The sequence below is a fragment of the Antechinus flavipes genome, chromosome 5 (assembly GCF_016432865.1).
Source record: "Antechinus flavipes isolate AdamAnt ecotype Samford, QLD, Australia chromosome 5, AdamAnt_v2, whole genome shotgun sequence".
Taxonomy (NCBI): domain Eukaryota; kingdom Metazoa; phylum Chordata; class Mammalia; order Dasyuromorphia; family Dasyuridae; genus Antechinus; species Antechinus flavipes.
Window position 1 is genome coordinate 6,190,728 of NC_067402.1, and position 20,428 is coordinate 6,211,155.

General features: G+C 37.2%; 1 protein-coding gene across 2 annotated transcripts in view; it reads right to left on the reverse strand.

Annotated features, from left to right (window-relative positions):
* DGKB (diacylglycerol kinase beta) overlaps positions 1-20,428 on the reverse strand; it is a 683,215-nt gene that overhangs the window by 3,123 nt on the left and 659,664 nt on the right. For both annotated transcript variants that reach the window (XM_052000688.1, XM_052000687.1), the window contains one exon: positions 18,121-18,181. In XM_052000688.1, the coding sequence (XP_051856648.1) occupies positions 18,121-18,181 (61 nt within the window). The remainder of the gene's footprint in view (positions 1-18,120; positions 18,182-20,428) is intronic.

Genomic DNA, 20,428 nt, shown 5'->3' on the forward strand with positions numbered 1-20,428 from the left:
CGCCTGATACAAGAGCCATCCCTTATTAAATATCAGTTGTCACCTGCACACTCCCCACATCAGAAATGAGTATTTCTTTCAAAAAGAAACACCGTCTCATTAAAAACGGCAAAAAATATATCTCTTAAAGTGCATAGCTGACATTTCCAAGTGAAAATGAATCTCCTTCACTTGTCATTCACTAATAGCAATGAAACAAAAAGATGTGTGTCACATGGATGGGATCATTAAAATCGGCACAGGGCCTGGACTGGGAGGGGGGGTAGGACTGTGACTGTAGGAAACATCTTAAAAGAAGGGTAACTTTGGGGATCTCTAAAAAAATCTAAGATCATTTAAAAATAATCAAGGTGCTTCTCCTTTGGTTAAAAGAAAAAAAAATTGGTCCAAGCTAGCATTTCCTGCCCCTAATGATCTGAGTCTCAGATTATCCCAAAACATATTGTTGGGTAAGCCAACTTGCAAAATAAGATCCTTCTACTTCTTTTCTCCTACATTAAGGTCTGGGGAGGATATGTGAGAGGGGCTCACGAAAGGTTCCCAGATCACTGCAAACAGGTGTCTTATCAAATGTTTTTATTTAGTTATGATGTACTTAGACACAGCCAATAAACATTTATTAAGCACTGAATATGTGTACTCATTATTTCCCAAGATGATATTTTCATTCTATTTAATACAGATACCATATGTCCTTATCTGCATTACCTGGTGACAAAAAGAATGGAAGGTGCTGGAGGTCAAGAACAGTTTGGTTGTTGTCTTTTTATCTCTAGTATCCAGAAAAGTAGCTGATGTATGTTAGGTATCTAATGAAAAATTGCACATATTTAACTTATATTGAATTGCTTGCTGTCTAGGGGATGGGGAAGGGGAGGAGGGAGGGAGAAAAATATGGAGTACAAGGTTTTGCAAAGATGAAAACTCTCTTTGGAAAAATAAAAAGCTATTATGAAAAATGAATATCTGTGCATCAATTGATTCATTGATAGAGACATAGGAGAACTGTTGTATTTGTTTGGCGAATAGGAGAATGATCTCTTCTAATCCAACCCTGCCTCTTTTGCTAAATGCCTACTGTGTACAAGTCACTGTGCCAGATACTGGGGATACAAAGTTACATACAAAAAAAAATTACATGCCTGCCCTCAAGGAAAACTATTCTTTGGTTTTTCTTCAGATGATGACAAAGGGAAGGGCATTCTGTATCTCTTTTAGAAACTCCTAGATAAATGGCCTAGTTTTTAGATAACTTAAAAAAAGTGCTTTGCAAATTCCATAAAACCTTCCCTTAGAATGTAAACTCATTGAGGACAAGCGCTATTTTATTTTTGCCTTTGTGTCTCTACTTGGGTCCAGTACAGTCCAAACTGGTATTGTATATTCCCTAGATACTATATTGAATTCAATGGATTGAGAAGGGTGCTCAAGGACATTCTAATCAGAAAAAAAATGTTTCTCCGACACATACCCAAGCTCCTAGTTGAAGATTTCTAATGAAGGAGAACTTTCCCCCTCCTGAAGCAGCCCATCTAAATTTAGAATAATTTTTTTTCTCTCTCTTTGTGTGTGTGTGTGTGTGTGTGTGTGTGTGTATACACAAAATGCATGCACGTATACATACATACACAAATACACTCCCACACACATATACATTACACATATATGTCTTTATATATATAAACTGGATGTCTGGATGTCAAAGAATCAACTAGCATTTCTTAAAAGCCTTCTGTGTATTAGACTCTATACTAACCATATTTAACAAATGGAATGAATAGATATTTCAAAAACTCTTTGAGAGTCATGAAAAGAAGTGCAGATTTCAATATTTGATAGGTGAAAAGAGACATAGAAATTAGTCTAGTTTTATTATCTTATTTTGGTACTGTACAAATGGAGTCTCAGAGATGGAACAGGGTAGGCTCATGACCATACAGCAGTTGCAGAACTGAGAGTAGGACCAGTGTCTCTCAACTTGACATTTCCAACACAGCTCCAAAGGAAAGCCTGCCTGTCTTAGAATCCTCACTCTTAATATGAAAAAGCTGAAGGACAGACAGCAGCATGTACCTAGATTTCACTCTCAAAAGATCATTAGCATTGCCCAGGAAGATTATCCATGACCTCTTCCTAGATGAATTGTTCTATTAACCACACAGAATTCAGGGAATTGGTGACCAAGGAGTGCTGATCATGGCCCCGAACATGGAGAGGAGTCTGCAGCTAGTTTTAGAGTACAGGCAAGAAAGGGATTTTTAAGAGTTAATTTCTCCTTCCTGCATTCACTACATGGTAAGTGATGGTCATATGTAGGTCTTCCATTTTTTTTTTTTTTTTGCCATCTATGTCCATTTTCCTTTGTCCTTGATATGATTATACCATTGCTTTGAATCATCCTTTTGGTGAGTTCCAAATCTCTAATAATGCTTTACAATTCCTCTGGAGGAAATGGAAACTCAACATCAGTTGTTGACTTCATTTTATACCTGTGCCTTTGAGCATATTCTCCACATGATTCCTCTAGGAGCCAGCTCCATCATTTTTTTTTTTTGATTCATATCAAACATTTTCTATCTTTTCTTCTCCATTGACTCATTTCCTTCAATCTGTAGATATGTGTTATTGTTGTTCAATAGTTCAGCTGTATCCAATTTTTTTGTGATCCCATGGATCACATGAAAATACTGTCCATGAGGTTTTCTTGACAAAGATACTAGAGTGTTTTGCTATTTCCTTCTTCAGTAATTAAGGAAAACTTTCCTAGAGTCATGTCACTGGTATCTGAGGTCAAATTTGAACTCAGGTCTTCTTGACTCCAGCCCCAGCACCCTTAACACCGAGCTTTTAGAAAATGCAACTGTACTCCTTATTTGATATTTTTAAAGCAATTAGAGGATAATAATAATACTAATAATACAAATAATAAATGTAGTACCCACTATGTATCTGATTAAATACTTTGCACTGACTTTTGGAATCAAAGCCTACATTTCCTGGCTTTTGATATATTTCAAAATCTGTCATTTCTTGTTTTTGTATAACAACTTTTGGAATTTGGCATTTTTTAAAATATGTGACACTTTTCATCTCTACTGTTCTGTTCTTAAGATCATATCTTTGTCAGTCTAGACCTGCAGCATGAAAATGATATGTTAAGATATATTGATTTGGGACTCATTCCTCTTGGCATCCTATGAATTTTTTCAATATCTATTTCATCCCTCATTTTATAATACACATTTAGGAATAATCCCACACAGTTTCCTTAAAGAAGTCAGATTATTTTTAAAGAAATTTTGAACATCTAGTAATTTTAAAATTTTTTCTTTGAGATATGTTCTATATGTTTTGTTTTTTATTGACTTCCTTCTAAATCCACTAGCATTTGAGTAATTTCCTGGGTTTCCATTTCTTCTCCCCCTGTGCTTTCTGATATTCTGTCCTTCAACAAATAACATGCAATAATATGTATATTATTTGATATGATGATGATGATAGCCAGCATTAATATATTATTTTAAGGTTTATAAAACATTTTACCAATATTACCTCATGATAACCCTTAGAGACATTATCTCCATTTTAAAGTTGAGGAAACTGAGGCAGGCAAAGGTAATTGCCTGAGGCTGGATCGGAGTACATGTTTTCCTCATTCCATATCTAGTAACATGGACAGAAGGTAGTACAATCCAGAGGACAATGGATGGATCACCTCCAGCCAGAAAAATAAAGAGCATTAGCAGCAACAAAATGGGTATGAAATGTTGAAGCTACTTTCATTGATACCCTTTTAAGATTAATAAACACACCTGTTGTATTTGTTAATAACTAATGAATCACAAGAGCATAGTGTTACATGAGTTTTCATTTGCAATAATTGTCAATTTGGCTTTCTTTCTTTTTTTTCTATTGATATTTTTAAGTACCTATAGATAAAGATTAAATATTTGTTATATCAAAAGAAATATAGAGTGGTTGCAATGGCCACCATTCAGGTCTACTCTCCCTATGACTTCTCCTAAGGTCTTTAAGAATATGGTTAGACTTATGCCTTTGGGGTGCGAGGCATCCCACCATGTTGCAATTTATCCTGATGAGTATATTCTGTGAGCAGTGGGGTGAGTATGAGAGGGTAAGAAAAGAACTTTCTTTTGTTTAGATTATCCTGGAGCAGGAAGAGAGAGAGAGCCAGAGAGAGACAGAGACAGAGAGAGACAGAGACAAAAAGTGAAAGAGGGACAGAAAGAGCAAGACAAACAGAGAGAAAGAGACAGACAAACAGAAGAGAGAGACAGAGACAGAGAGATGGAGGAAGGGAGGGAGATGTTCAGATGTTAGGCACTTTGGGGGGATGACAATATCCCCAACTGTTTCTATCCATGAATATCTCAGCAGGGAAGAGCATGAGCTTTAAAAAAGTTGGACCAGAAGAGCATATGACTCTTTGATTGAAGATTGAAAATGGAATGACTATGTCCCTGACATGTTCCCTTCCTCAGTCAATCAACTGGAGCTACTACATTGGGTTCATTTGTCCATATTCCTAATTCAGAAAAGTTCTCTGGTATTCTGGCAAGACTTTAGCTTTCACCTTTAAACTCTTTCCCTAGGTCCAATATATCATTCTACCTTCCTGTTAAGGAGATTTGAACCTCACAACCATTTCCTTCATCTGTGCCCCAGATTTTACAGTCTTTGTAGGGATTTACTGAGAGCCAGCATAGATCTAGGATTAAGATTTGAAGAGCATTCTTTGTAGCTTTACAGTCAGCATAAAAGCAAAATTAAGAATTATACATGATTCATTTCATTTAAATGCAACATTTCAATAAAAAAGCATTTATTGTCTAGTAAGTGGCAAACTTTAAGTTACACTCATCTTGACTTGGACCATCTAAGATAATTTAAGACAAATTTCTACCTACCTAAAATTAGGAATGACTACAGACATTCCTGGGTGAGCTTTCTGGGCAGTCTCAGATGAATATTTTTCATTTATCTAAAGTGCTATGTACAACCATTGGATGCTGCTAAACTCTTTAAATTCTATTTAACTCCAGAGCTAGCTGTATGTGAATAGTGGAATATAACTATTTTTTTCTGAATCTTTGGAATGGAAAGGACTCCATGAATATCAGATGTCCATGTAATTATACTCAAGTACTGAATAATTAAACCCAGAGATATAAGGTCTATAGTGAAAGTAGCAAATTTCAAATTAAAATCATGCTAGTGGGTCAATGCCTAACCGGTCAAAAGAGATTAATGAGAATCAAAGTAATTAAAATATGGCATCCCATTTCTGTCCAAGGTACTGTTATGCAGAATTCAATCTGTGAAAATCTGAATTAGAATATGTACGAACATTCTTAATTTGGGTAATAGACCAAACTGCTCTAGGATATACATCCTGCAAATCCACTTTCATCACTTAATCTCTTGGTGCCTTGTGACAGGACAAAAAATTCAGCACCACAGAGGATGGAACTGACCTTTTATAGAGAGACTTGTAATATACATTGAAGTGGACTTCCTTTTTTTTTTTTTTTTAAGATTTTATCTTTGTCATCAATAGCAATCAGAAGAACTTTCACATCTAACCTAATAAAAAAGGTCATTTTCCACTTGTATTTCATTCATCAGAGTAGTTGCCAGTCCTTGAAGTTGGTCATCTTGGTCTTAGAATAGGCTGGCCTTCTCAATCAAAGGCCTCTGGGAGCCATTTTGGTCTCAGGTATGGAGCAGAGCCATATGGCTCTAAATAGAAAGTGCATGTTAAACTTTGTAAGCCTAGGACTGCCAAGAAGCTGGGAAATGCAGCACAAAATTTGCTCAAGTGCCTTGCCAGTTCCTTTCACTTCTAGGCCTTATTTTCTGGAACTGACATATCAATTGCAATTTCTAAGTTTAATGTTAAAATCTTTTATCTAACATCATACTGAGATAAGACTTTAAAAGGATTTTTTTTTCCTTTCAAAAGGAACTTGAGATGTTCACTTGCCAATGGAAGACACAGATAGTTAAATAAGGCACAGTCTTGAAGAATAGAGAGATGGCTTTCCAAAGGACATTCAATTCATGTAAGCATGATGGATTTCTGCATGGACATATTTTTGAGCTATGGTTGGGAGTTCTATTTCTTTGTAGCTAATGCCTAAGTCACTTTGTGGATAGAAGTTAGTTGCAAAGTATGGTAAACTCTGGGTGCTTGCATACTGTATAGAGCTTTCTAGTAACATCTCGTGGGGTCGGGGGTATTATATTTGCGGTATTTGGGTTCAAATCCTAATTTTATCACTCAGTACTTGAGTAATATTTTTTCTTTCTTTCTGAATATCAGTTTCCTCACCTACAAAAAGAAAGGATTTGATCGGAAATGTACTGTGCCCTCTGATTGCAATATTCTCTAATCCTATAGATTAATTCATATATTTACTTTAACAATTTCTCGCCTGTGACTAAATCATTGTATTATAATCCATTGAAAGTTGTTTTCTCAATTAGAAATCTCAATTAACCTGTAATGTATCAAATTTGCTAAAAAAATGGCAATTGATATTACTCTGAAACCCCGAAGACACCACTTAATGACGAAGTGCCTTCTGAATCCTCAAAAATAACATATTAAACATTAAATCATGTTTATTACAGTTTCAGTGCAAGGAAATTTTATTGTATTCCTCCATTCTTGAATAATTGGCAATTACATGATTACTCCATTAACCTGAATATCATGTCTGAAATATTATCTGCTATAGTGGAAAGGTTCTTAGACCTGGAGTGAGGAAGTAGCTGGGTTAAATATCTGTCTCTTCCATTTACTGTATAACCAAGAACAAGTCATATAATTTCTCTGGATCTGTTTCCTTACCTTTAAAAGGGAGCTTATTATTCTTCTTGTATCCAGTGCAAAAGATTGTCATGAAGATCCAACACAATCCAAATGAACACTAATTAATCACCTACCATGTATAAGACATTTGGATAGGTGCTAGGAGTTAAAATAAGGAATGCACTATCCAAATGGAATTTGCAATTGTCAGAGAACCAAAAGACCTTTTCTGAGCAGACTGGACAATAGAGCGCTTATGGTCTCTGCGGGCAATCACTTTCACTTTACTTTACTTTAAAGAGCACAGATGGTATTAGGCATATTCTCAAATACTTATACCTAAGGTCATGAACCATTATTCAGATGTGCAATCAAAGGAGTGGGCAAATTATAGAGAGTAGTGAATAGAGGACTTAGGTCCTACTCTGTGTTCCTTCTCCCTCATCCCACCTTGTGGGGAATAATTACACAACATCAGGGAGATCCAGGGATGTGGCACCTTGTTTCTAGATTACATGGAGCCAGACAAAAGAAATCTAATCCTTTCTCCAAAGGATGTCTCAGAAAAATTTAAAGATAGCTATCTTAGCTTCTCTAAGACTTTTCTTTTCTTTGTTAATTATCCTCCCAGCCCCTTAACTGTTTCTTATGAATGACTTCCAGGGTATCATTCTGGTCATCCTCCTCCAGACACTTTACAGATTATCATAGTCCCTGGCTCTGGGATTTGAGGAGACAGAGAACTTTTAAGGATCCTAATAAATTTCACCATAAAAAATTGTATGGAGCTATTAGTTAATAGGCTGAATCAAGGTGAGATTAGCCATTTTGATACTTGAAACAAGTAGAAGTAGATGGTATTAGGGAGGTAGGGAAGCTAATATTTCTTAGGAATATGTAACTAAAGGACATGCTGGTAGTGGGAAAATGGGGACAGGACTCAGGTGTGTTTTTATTGAAAGAAAAGGAAGTGATCCAGGCCAAAGTATCAGGACACCATGGCTATCACTCTGGAGGTGAGGCCAGACAAAGCATGAAATACGCTCACGGAGGATGTTCTTTGAGCTCTAAATTTCCTTTCCTGAGGGCAAAGCTAGGATTCTATATCTTAATTATAGTTATGGCTGTAATGTTGCAGTTATATTTCTTACAGCAAATGTTTGTCCTTTAAGGTTATGACAAATCATGCCCCGGTGTGACTTGGTGTGTCTAACATAGTCGAGACCAATAAAAACACTGTTGGTCCTTCTTTCACAACTCAGATGTTTTCTGAAATAGAAGTAATGAACCCAGCAATTAAGAACTGAGGTGCTGGGAAAAAAGGAACTATTCAAGTTGATGTGAAAATATTTAAATCGTCATGTATAAAAATGAAGGGCAATAATAAATTAGTCTAATTGTAAACATAACGTTTGGAGTAGGATTTTACATGACAGTTTAAAAAAATCTTTAAAATATTATTGTGCAAAATGCAATCCAATCTAATCAGTTTGGCATTAATTAAGCTCTAATAATGCACTCTGATGTCTTTCCTAAGTCGTGGGATCTGTTTCCCTGCCATCTAGGTAGAGTAGAGAACATTATGGTGTCATCATAATTTTTAACATAGTAAGAAAATGACAGAGCTGCAAAATTACAATAAATGATTAATGGTATTTTTTTTCATGTTTTGTACTAATAGGTATCAGGGAGCCTTTAAATTAATAGAGCTGTCAGGCTCCAGCTTGTTCAAGATCCCGCCTTGAACTCAAATGGAAATTGTCTATTCCACAGACACCTGAAGATGACACTCTGGAATCTTTTACATTTTAATTAGTAGGTGCAATTGTTTGGCTCCCCTGTAACCACTGCAAATTAATTGGAAATTAGTCACAACTCATTCTTTTCTCAACTGCCTGAAATCATGGTGAGATGGGTGCATTCCATCCTGGCACCCTTGTCTGGAAGCAGAAAGCACACATGCAGCAAATTGCATTGTCAATTATAAAAACAACAACTGCTGGGAAATTAGGAAAAATTATGCACAGGTAAACAAAAATAATTAACGTTCTGAGTATCTGGGGAATGAACCAAATAATGCTCAATAAAACACTTTCCATGGACTCGGAGGACATAAAGGCAGAGGGCTGGGATGCACAACCGGCAGACTGGCCTCGTGGTCCCGAGCTAGGATCTACACTCAAGCTTTCTCTAAGTTCCCTTGCTTTCTTTGCTGCTACTTCTCTCTTCCTTGTTGCTCTAGAAAAAAATAAAATGACTAGGAAATGTAGGAACTTCTAAAATTTGGGGTTAGGATGGTGGAGAAGCCTTGGAGAGAATGTTCTGGAGTTAGTTATATGAATTTATTACTTCTCAGCAAATGAGAGGCAAAAATTATGATTTAGGATCGGGAGAAAACAAAATTGGTCTTTTCTTTTGGAAAGGAATTCGTGTTGGTGGGAAAATGATAGTCCAGGACATGGAAGGTGAAAATTATTGGGCTGGTAAGGTCTCAGCTGCCTCCACTTCATTCTCTAGTCTTGCCCACAGATTGCACTGAACTCTCTATCTGCCTCTAATTTCCCTGCCCTCTAAATTGAGTTGTTTTAGCAGCTTAAGATTCTTGAAAAAAACAGCGTGTCTACCAAGTCAGTCAGTGTTACATTAGCAATGCTACATAGGTTGTAATGAGGAGAGAATATTCTTATCCAATTCTCAAAACTCAGCTTTGTTCTTGCACGCTGAAGTGGATGAATTTTTTAAAAAATGGTTTCATGAAGTTAGAAGTTAATCAGTTCAACACGGGGGTCTTTGAAGATTCATTACAATTAATGGAGCTGTCAGGGAAAAGGTGAGCCCATGGACACGGCACTATCCATCCCTGTTGAGATGAGCTCGGATGAAGTTCATTTTTTCACTAATTACATAAGATATATAACAACTCAAAACCGATATTAGGGCCTCAATCAAACAAAGGATCATACTAAATGATACTGAAAAATCAAAAGGAAATGTGGGAATTTCAACAGTGTTTTGGCCAAACCTTAAAAAAAGTGGACAAACTTTATGTCCAATAGAAGAGAGCCAAATGAAATCTTATTGTATAACACTAAAGCTCAATTGTTCTAGAGCAGGGGAGCTGATATCTATCCCCAACTTCATTATAGCACTACCACTGTTGATATTGCAATTGTTGTTGTTACTAGTAGTCAGTTAGATTGTTTTTATTCTATACCTACTAGGTGTCAGGCACTGTGATAAATGCTGGGCAAAGAAAGAAAGACAGAATAACTCTCCAGGATCTCACAGTGTAATGGGGGTAATAACATGCAAATGATTATGAGCAAGAGATGAATGATGGGCAAAGTCACAAATGGAAGGAACTAAGATTAAGGGAGATAAGGAAAGGGTTAGTTTTAATGCTCCAATATTTACAAAGCGTTTTATATATGTTTGCTCAGTTGATGTCAATCTGTTATTTAATAAATATTTATTGAGCACCTACTAAGTGCTAGGCACTGTGTTAAATGCTAGGGAGACAAAGGGAGACAAAAGTCAATGCCTGCTCCCAAGGAAATCACAGTTAAATGAAGGAAATAATATGCAAATAATTCTGTGCCAACAAGAGAAATTGGAAATAAGCATCAGAAGGAAGGAATTAGGAATAAGGGGGGTTAGGAAAGTTTAGAAGGTGAGATTTTAGCTTAAACTTGAAGGGAACTAGGAGAATGAGACAAGGAGAGAGTAGAATCCAGATATGAAGGCTAGCCAGGTGAAATGCCAGGAGGAAGAGATGGAGTGAGTTGGTCTGAGGATCAGTTAGGAGGTCAGCACCACTGGATTGCAGAGTTTATAAAGTGAAAAAAAAAAAGCTAAGATACCAAAAAAATGAAAAGGCCATTGGGTAGGTTATTTATTAATCACGTACTGTGTACCAGACACTCTCCTTGGAGATTAGGGTATAAAGACAATAGCGAGATAAAAACGCCTTCTTCAACTGAATGGATGCCCATAAGTTGGGGGATGGCTGAATAAATTATAGTATATGAATGTAATGGGATATTATTGCTCTATAAGAAACAGTCAGCAGGATGATTTCAGAGAGGTCTGGAGAGACTTAAATGAACTGATTCTGAGTGAAGTGAGTAGAACCAGGAGAGCATTGTACACAACAACAAGATTTTGTGATCAGTTCTTTTTGTGATGATCAACTCTGATGGATGTGGCTCTTTTCAACAAAGAGGGGATTCAGGTAAATTCTAATAGACTTGTGATGGAGAGAGCCATTTGTACCCAGAGAGAGTGTTGTGGGGACTGAATGTGGATCACAACAGAGTATTTTCACCTTTTTTGTTATTTTCTTGCTTTTTTTTTTCTTTCTCATTTTTTTCCTTTTTGATCATATTTTTCTTGTAAAGCATGATAAATGTGGATATATATTTAGAAGAACTATACATGTTTAACATATTGGATTACTTGCTTCTAGGGATGGGGTGGGGGAAAGGAGGGAGAAAAATGTGGAGCATAAGATTTTGCAAGGGCGAATGTTGAAAACTATCTTTGCATGTATTTAAAAAAAAAAAAACTCCTTCCTAGAGGCTTGGTTTTAATTTAGGGAGACCCCATATACATGTGGAGGCATATATGCAATATACATAAAAATTAGTAAGGGGAGTTTTGGAGAAAATGACAGTGGAAAGAAAAGAGGGAATGATTGATGTAAAAGGGGGTACTCAAGCTAAATCTTGAAGGAAATAAGGGATTTTTTGAGGAAGAAAAGAGAGGGCATGCTAGAAATACAGGGTGGTCACTTCAAAAGGAGAATATTTTCTATTAGAAAGCATGAAAATGGGAGTTTGGATGCATCATAGTGTGTGAAGGAAAGTGATATATAACATGTCTAAAGAAGTAGGTTGGGACAATGTTGTGAAGAAATTTCAATTCCAGTAGATGCATTTATCTTTGCTCTCAGAACTGCCAGGAGCCTCCTGGTGTTTATGGTCCTGCCACATATTAGGAAAGATCCCTTTCTGAGATGTGGGGAAGGTGATTGAAAGTGAGAGAGTTCAGAGTCAAGAAGGCCACCTGGGATACTATAACAATATTCCCAATATTAATCATAATTCTGCTATAATCTTCTCTGAATGAGAACGAGAGAGAGAGAGAGAGAGAGAGAGAGAGAGAGAGAGAGAGAGAGAGAGAGAGAGAGAGAGAGAATAAGGCCTTGAACTGAAAAAGACAAAAAGAAAAACAAAATATTATTTCCTCTCTATTACCTCATGAGCTAATCTCTTCTAGCACCAATTCTATGAGCACATCAGACAGGAATTAAAATGTTTTGGCTGAAATAGAGAATGCTTGAAGAATGAGCAGTAAGGGGTAAACCTAGAAAAGGGAGTCTCACACTAAGTAAAGAATGGGCATTGAATACTAGGTTCAAGCACCTTTATATAACTGAATATTACTGGGAAGCTATTGAACACTTCTGAGGAAGGGAGACACTGGGAAAATGAAAGCCAGGAGCCAGATAAGGATTTGGGAGGCTATAATAGTAAGATATGATGTTAAGTTGGGAGCAGGCATGGAAAAAAGACCCTGAAGGTAGGACAAAGGGTATTCTTTTGAAGGTCTGGAAGACAAGAATTGGTAGAAATCTGAAATGAGGGGAGGAAGGAGATGGAAGGGTCAAAGATGAAGAAGACAACAATAAAAATAAATTTGGGTCCTAGGCTTCCCTCCCATTTTCTCCCTAGAACATGTACACAATGGTCAATTTCTCTTGAAGCCCTTGGATGGTTATCATCTCTCTAACCACTGTTCCCTATGAAAACTGACATCCCAAGAAAAGGGACCCAACATCTTCCATGGCCTCTGGCTAGAGTGGGGCAAGTGAGCTCATCATAAAAGGATCATTTACTGTTAACTCTCAGTAGGTTTACCTTAGAATATCTTTTCAGCATTACAGTTAAATAAACCGAACTCTTTCTATATGGCCCAAAGATCAATGTGTTTCCTTTGATCACTGTCTGTTTTTCTCTCTCCCATCATATCTATCTGTGATTTGGACACTTCTTATCAAGGTATTCTCTTTTATTACATCTGAAAATCTCATTATAAAATGCATATGGTATGGAGGAGGAAGACAAAGGCAATACTCACCTATACAAAGAATAAAGCACAGGCAGAAACCAGTAATAACCTAGCTGATTTTCAATACTCTATCTATTACTTAAGCATTCACTTGCTCTCCCATTCCCCAGCCCTTGCTCTGTCTCACTTGGCAAGCCAGCAGTCGCTCCCTGTGTTCTGAAAGACCATCCCAACAAATCCCAACCTTCTCACCTCATGATAGCTTTTGCTTCTTGGCCCAGGCTTGCTGTTAGATGAGAAGGTAAGAGGAGTCAAGGGGCTGGTTTACCATGCCCTGATTCAAAAAATTTTGACTGCCAACATTACACCTGTGCTCCGAAACTCACCATCATGCATGTCAGAAGCCATCTGTAAAGTTGTATTTCAGCCTCCACTGAACTCTTCCCCTCAAATCCCCAAGTGGAACAGGATTATGGCAGGTTCAGAATTGGAAAAGTAGGCTAGAAATGGTTCCAATTCCACCACCGATTTTCCACGGCATCAAGGCTAACCCACTTAAACATCTCTGTTTAGCACATTCCTTACTAATATAGTGTCTGTTACAAGCAGGTCACTGCCAGGCACAGGAGTGCCTGAAGTATGCATCTTTTCAGCAAGCCTACTCAGAAAAGACACTTAGAAAGATGTCCCAAGTTATTTGCTTACAGGTCTTGGCTAAGAAAAATGACAACCTGGAAGTCTTGCTGTGCTCCTATTACGTAATGTGATCTGTTGTATGGGATTTTTGTTCAGGGCTTTCATTGTATAGTAAAGCAGGAAGTGTGCTTGGCTGCACGGGGCTTTGCTAGGACAGTCTGTATGTGACCTTGGCCAAGGCACTGGGCCCTATTTGGAAAGTGTAGACACAGCAAGAATGAATCTAAGGCTCTACATCTAACAGCCTATACAAAGTCCTCACAAAGCTTGACACAAGTAAGCCAAACAGTGGGTTGTGGGATTCTTGTAGATCATTACTTTCCTAGTGGTTCTTTTGGAACCATTCCATGAACATCTGTGATAACCAAGGGACATTTAATTCAAAATGCACTTATAAAAACCCTACTTGGATAAAGTCATCAAGACAAGTAGTTGGTAAAAAGGAGTTAGGAAGCTCTGAGTTCAAATCCTGCCTCAGACAGATACTAGACATATAAATCCAGGAAAATCACTTGACCTCTCTGACTCAGTTTCCTTATCTGGAAAATAATAAAAGCACTTTCCTCCCATGGCTAATGGGAGACTCAAACAAGATAATGTTTGTAAATCGCCCTTCAAATTTTAGAGTATTCTATAATGCTACCTCTATCACCATCATAATCTTCTTCATCATCACTATTGTTTTAAAGGTGTGGATGTTACATCAAGAAAGTCCACAGATTATACAGATTATAGATGTAGATTTTTCAACTGGAGTAATCCTTAAAGATAGAGTCTGTTTTTCCCTTTCTTTGTATCCCCAGTATTTAACAAAGTGATTGGCAAACAATAAGTGTTTAATAAAGGCTTGTTGATTGGACTTAATCTATAGACCAGGGAAGAATGGCTTACTACAACTGGATGACAGAATCAGAATCCATAGAAAAACTTCAGTTAGTTAAATCCCCATTTTGTCCAGTGAATTTTAACTGGAATAAGTTTAAAGGGGGCTCTAAAAATTAACTTCAAAAGTAAAAGCTGGAAAGGGAAGGGTAAGAACTCTTTATCTGGACATCAGGAATGAATCAGCTAACCTTATTTCAGTTTCCTATTTGTAAAATTGGGATAATAACAGTACCTGCTTCCCAGGGTGCTTATAAAGATGCAGAGAGATAATAATTAGAAAATATTTAGCACAGTTCCTGGAATACGGATGATAGCTAGTATTTATTAACTATTACTATATGACAATTAAGAAAGTTAAAGAAATTTTATGTTACATTATGAAAAGTGTCATTTCCAGGACTTAAGAGATGATGATACCATTTTATCCTTCTTTAGAGAATAGTTTTCAGGGGTATGTGTGGGGATAGTTGTCACATTTTTGGAAATACAATAATAAATAAAAGGTACCCAGTGGAAGACAAGAAGGAAGAGGGGGTCTACAAATCCTACTTCATGAAGTTGGCTGGGAAAAAAAGCTCTGAATGTTTGATCTGTAGAGAAGATTTAAGTGTGGAGCATGAGAGCTAGATTCAAATCATTAACTATGAAAATAGAAAGTGAAAATATTAGTATTTTGTAAGAAGAAAAAAAAAGATTTAAAAAAGGAATAAAAAAACAACAACAGTAAAGAAAGAAAATTCTTCCAGTGCTGAAGCCCTTATCCTGGATCAAAAAGAATGAGACTGTTGATAATGAGAATTGTTTTTTCCTCAACTATTCATGGTCTCTGCTTAGGGAATCATCTAACTAAAGTGTACGTAGAAGCACTTTTATATACATTGAAAGAGAGAGAGAGAGAGAGAGAGAGAGAGATGAACTTCTGGCTGATGGTTGGTTTGTAGATAGAAGACACCATAGAAAAAGGGGTTTGTGACATTAAATCCTTTTGAAAGGAGGATATCAATAATGTCTGCTCTTCAAAAGAAATGCAAATTGGGAAGGTGGGGAGAAATGCCACAGCTTTTAAATACTCTAGAGGTGATTTCATTGGTCCAAATGTGTAATCAACCAGCAATCCCTGCTTCCTTGAAGTGGGGCAGCTGGAGAAGGACAACTATCTCTTTTATCCCTTTCCAAAGCCTCTAGGGGCTTGGTTTTTTCCTACGCACTACAAAGGTGTTGAATTCATGAAGTACCTTGGAGAGCACCTCTGACATTTAGTTTACATAGCCTAATGATACCCAGGAAAGTGAAGGAACTTGTAGGGAGGAGATACTTATACACAATCCCATTATTTCTGACTTCTAGATTCTTTCTGCCTTTTTCAGATTCTTTTCAGATACCAACAGTCTTGGACTCCTTCTCCTTCTTATAATCCTTTATATCCCCAAGGAAAGATAGAAGTCAATGAACTAAAGGGCAGCTAATCAAAGTTCATTTTAAAGATTAGGAAAATGTGAGTCATGGATGGTGTTTTGCTCAATATTTCAGGAAAAAAATAGTATTAGAGATAGGATCTTAGGCTAGATCCTTTGACTCCAAAGTAAGATCTCTTGGTTGAGAAGTCTTTGTATGTCAAAGTTGGGGAACTTTGCCACTTTGCCACTTCAAGTGGCAGATTGAAGAAAGCCTCCCTTCCCATCCAACAGCTATGAATGCCCTTTGAAATCAATCTGTGTTTGCTTGGTGTATAGTTTGGTATATAGTTTGGTATTTCCTCTCATATATTCATGTTATTTCCCTTTAGTAGAATGTAAGCCCACTGAGGTCAGGGATTGTTTATCATTCTGATACCCCACATTCAGCACAACACTTGACTCAGGTACTCAAAAAGTGCTCATTTAATGAATTGCTTAATGAATAAGGAGAAACAACACCACCACACTGTACTTATGAGTCTAAAGATAATTTTCTGCATTCTTGCTTGAATGGTCTATTCTGGTTATAAAATTATGAAGGGGGAAACATTCCCTAAATGTAAAATTAGAAGAACCTGGGTCCAAAGTCCTCCTCAGAGACTGATTAGTTCTGTTTCCCTGAGCAAGGTACTTCATGTCTCTGGACCTTAGTTTCCTCATTTATAAAATAGTGAAGTGGGGACTCAGTGGCTGCTGGAGTCCTTTCAAATGCTAGACCTCCAATTCTTGTGGTACAGAGTGGACACAGGATTCTCACGATCCCTTTAGACCCCAGTAGTGACTCTACAACCATGAGCTGGATTTGGAAGGAATGGGATGGGGGACAATTATCAGGAAGTTTGCCTGGGAAAGGTGGAATTCAGGAGCACTTCAGCTAAAATCATTTTGAACACTTGAATTCATGGGACCCTTTTTAGAGTTTGGTCCTTTTTCTGTCCAAAGCCTTCTGCTTGATGGATAGCTTAAAAATGGGAGGTATTTTAAAATGATCACATTCAGTTTCAGTGTTTGAGGAGAAAACCAAGGATACTTTGTTTTTCCATTTTATATATTCCACAAGGAAAGAAAAATGAGTTTTAGACTGACTCTAAAATAGTTTCAGAGTGGTCTTTCAAAAATTAGATGTCAGTTCAAGTACATCTCAATTCACCTGGGAATTGTGGCACTGCTTATGTTCTTGTAAGAACACCAGAGAGTTCCATTGAGATCATGCTACTTCAAGGTTTCTTTAATCACGATAATGGGCTGGAGAAATGCAGAACTTATTTTTTTTCCAGACTTAGAAAATTCATCCCTGTATACCTCTCCAGAATGGGAAGATGAATCAAAAGCTAAAAGAGTGCTCAAGAAGCACAGGCAAAGTGGGATACATTACATTTATAGAGTGTGTTAATTGTCCCACTTATTCTAGAAAAATAGATAAAATTTAATATAATGGCAGTAGTGATATGCATCTAACCACTCATGAAGAGAGGAAGAAGACTTGCTGGAGAAAGTGAGGAGAAATAAGCATAAAATAATGGAAGCAAATGTAGATACAAAATCACAACTCCTACTAAGAATGGATGTCAGAACTACTGAAAGCCCTTCACTTACTTGACAGTGAGGCACAGATGAACTAAATAACTTCTTCAAGGCCATGTAGAAAAATTATTAATACACAGTAGAGATTTAAACCCAGAGCTTCTGATTTGAAGAACAGTCACATTTCTACTGCACCACATTTTCTCTCAAAATCAAAGGATTTTAAACATTGATATCTTGTTTTCTATCTATCTGTCCATTACTCAGGCTAATGGAGAGTCTCCCTTTGATGGGCGATGAAACATGAAATACTTCCTCTCCTATTTTAACTATATCTCACTGGAATTACTTGACTTTGTACCCATTTCTACCCACACTTCCCAACAGAAGTTGCTTGGGGGCCAGAATTACTAGTTATTATATCTTTGCTCTTATCACTTAGGTTTGAGCTACTCAGGATCACCTCCATCTAACAGAAAGACACTTAAGGAAGATTTCAGCGGCTAAACAACTCAATTCATATTTGGCAATAGAGCAAATGAAGGGATCAATTATTTTGAAAACCCTTCAAAAAAACCTCTGTCCCTCCCACTCCACAAACAAATATAAACAATGTTGTTATTCCAAGAATTACTGATAACAATGAGTACTCACAGTACATGGGGTCTGCATCCATGGCTCCCCATCAATCTGCATTGGCAGTGACTTGCTTGTCCTGGAAGGAGACATTTTATTAGTAACACAAATATTGAAGAATAGCCAAAGTCAAAGGCAAGATGGAGCCTCAAAAAGTGTGGGGAGGCAGAGAGGAAGCTGTCTCAGTAAAATTCATGATCTCAAAGTCATGAATTTCCTTTGCCAGGGAAAAGGGACTTGCTACCAGGTGAGATGCCTTGGCCAATCCATGGCTGCCATGTTAGTCAGTGATCCTTGAAAGCAGTTGGCTATGACATAAGAACCCAGACCTTGGGGATTAATTCATTTCCGATAGATGCAAGCAGCATAGTAGAGGGATGAGAAGGGTGGTTTCTAATCTAGAAGACATGCAAGGCATAATTTTCAGTGCCTGAGGCAGTTCTTTAAGAACAGAATTGAAGAAAGCATATCTATCTACATTGATGGAGTGACTTTTCTCACCTGTAAGTTCTTTATACCAATGAAATCACAGGGTTATTGTCTATGCCACGTAGGGGAAGTAAGCAAGAAAATAGAGTCAATTTGAAGAGCGTCTTAGTGAGAGCCTGGATGCCAAGAGTCAAATCAAGGCTCTGGAGAAGGTGAGGAGAAATGAGCATAAAATACCTGAAGCAAATGTGGATACAGAATACTGCCACTTGTCTATAGGCACATCATATCTTTCCATGGACCTCAGTTTCCTCATTTTTAAAATGAAGGGTTTGGACTTGATGGCATCTAAGTATTTATACCCAAGGTAGCAACTCCAGATGCCACTTAAGTAGTTGTTGATGGGGTCTAGATAAAGTTGTTACTGAGATTCTTGATCCTCCCCAATAACTCTGGAGGAAACGCATCCTATACATGGTGAAACAGACACTTAAACTTCAGAATTAGTGCCAAGCCAGGACTCTTAGTACTCTTTCCCCCACAAGATGCTGCCTCTAAAGTGTGAGGAATCTAGGAGGTCAGCTGGAATCTCAGATCAGGGCAGGGCAACGTTCAAGGTATGTTTGCATATTTATATCTCTATCTATATATTTACACATGAACACATAATTATATATGTGTCTATAGATACATATATATATATACATGCATATATATATGAACATATTTGTGAGTGAAGACATGTATAATAGGACTAAAATAATAACCTGGGAATATTCAGGAATAAAATAATGCTAGTAAGGTGAATTAAATCACATTAAATGCTAAAAATAATGTGATGTCAGTCATGGCACACATTTATATTTACATCTATAATATATATATATATATATATATATATATTATATATAATATATATATATACACACACACACACACACACACACACATACACACACATAGTGTGTGTGTGTGTGTGTGTGTGTGTGTGTGTGTGTGTGTGTGTGTTAGCTCTTCCTGTCCTGGCCTCTATCTACATATATATACCCACTTCTCTTTAGAGAGAGATCATCTATCAGGATATTTCGAGTCTGTTGGTCACAGCTTTTTGGACATGCCCTTCTGCAGGACACTTCTCCCATGACAAAGGCATACTGCTTAGGCTGATTTCTGGAGGACTCCATGGTGGTTGTGGTCAAAATGCCATGGGGAAAGGGATTCCATTCCAGTACAAAAAAGGTCTATTTGTGTATCTGCAACACTCTGGAGAAAGCAATAGCATAAGAAGAAAATGGAGAAGGAGAACCCCAAAGTCCTTTTGAACTGGCTTTTTTAAATTTCTAGCAAACTTGGGTCAAAAAGACCCTGTGGCTAGTTGGGAACCTCAGCATCATGGGTAACAATGTTTCTCTGGGACAAGGTCTTCCTTATCCCCAGAAACTAACTTACAAACCAGTTTCTACAAAACAACTCATTTGTAACAGAATGGCACTTCCTGCCTGTTACCTACTTATTTAACTGGGCTTTGAATTTTCTTGTTGACATTGGATGAAATGATACATTCCAACCGGCAGGAAATGAGCTTACTTAAAGCTATCCACTCATCCTTTGTGGGGAAGCCTGGGTTTTCTGTCAGAAGTCATCCCCTGGTCAAGGATGGTATAACCTTCCAGCTTTTAAACAGCTCTTTATTTTATTATTATTATTATTATTATTTTAAATCTGGGGTTCCAGGTTAAGTATCAGTTATTTCTAGGAACAAATATATCTCTCGATAGAAAGATAGATATTTTACTATCCTGACCTTTGAAAATCACTTTAGAATTATTGCACTTCTTAACATTATGAGCATCATAGGTATAGAGCTAGAACAGTCCTCATATGTCATCAATTTCAG